Genomic DNA, 202 nt, shown 5'->3' with positions numbered 1-202 from the left:
TTTTTGCGCGGCCGGTACTTGTAGTCCGGGTAATCCGCCATGTGCTTGAGGCGCAGCCGCTCCGCCTCCCGCACGAACGGGATCTTCTCTGAATCCTGCAGCAGCTGCCAACGGCGGCCCAGGCGCTTGGAGATCTCGGCGTTGTGCATGTCGGGCCACTGGTCCATGATCTTCCGCCGTTCGTGCTGCGACCACACCATAA

At 62.4% G+C, this 202-nt stretch overlaps 1 protein-coding gene across 1 annotated transcript in view; it reads right to left on the bottom strand.

Moving 5' to 3' along the window:
- The window catches only part of Sox12 (SRY-box transcription factor 12), a 3,954-nt gene extending 3,754 nt beyond the window's left edge, over window positions 1-200 (bottom strand). The window contains exon 1 of the mRNA XM_010621495.2: window positions 8-200. Coding sequence (XP_010619797.1) covers window positions 8-200 — 193 coding nt within the window. The remainder of the gene's footprint in view (window positions 1-7) is intronic.
- Between the last annotated feature and the right edge of the window lie 2 nt (window positions 201-202).

Source organism: Fukomys damarensis, unplaced genomic scaffold (assembly GCF_012274545.1).
Source record: "Fukomys damarensis isolate Sample0158 unplaced genomic scaffold, DMR_v1.0_HiC HiC_scaffold_22, whole genome shotgun sequence".
Classification (NCBI taxonomy): domain Eukaryota; kingdom Metazoa; phylum Chordata; class Mammalia; order Rodentia; family Bathyergidae; genus Fukomys; species Fukomys damarensis.
Note: the sequence above shows the minus strand (reverse complement) of the source record. Positions and strands in the feature narration are given on the sequence as shown.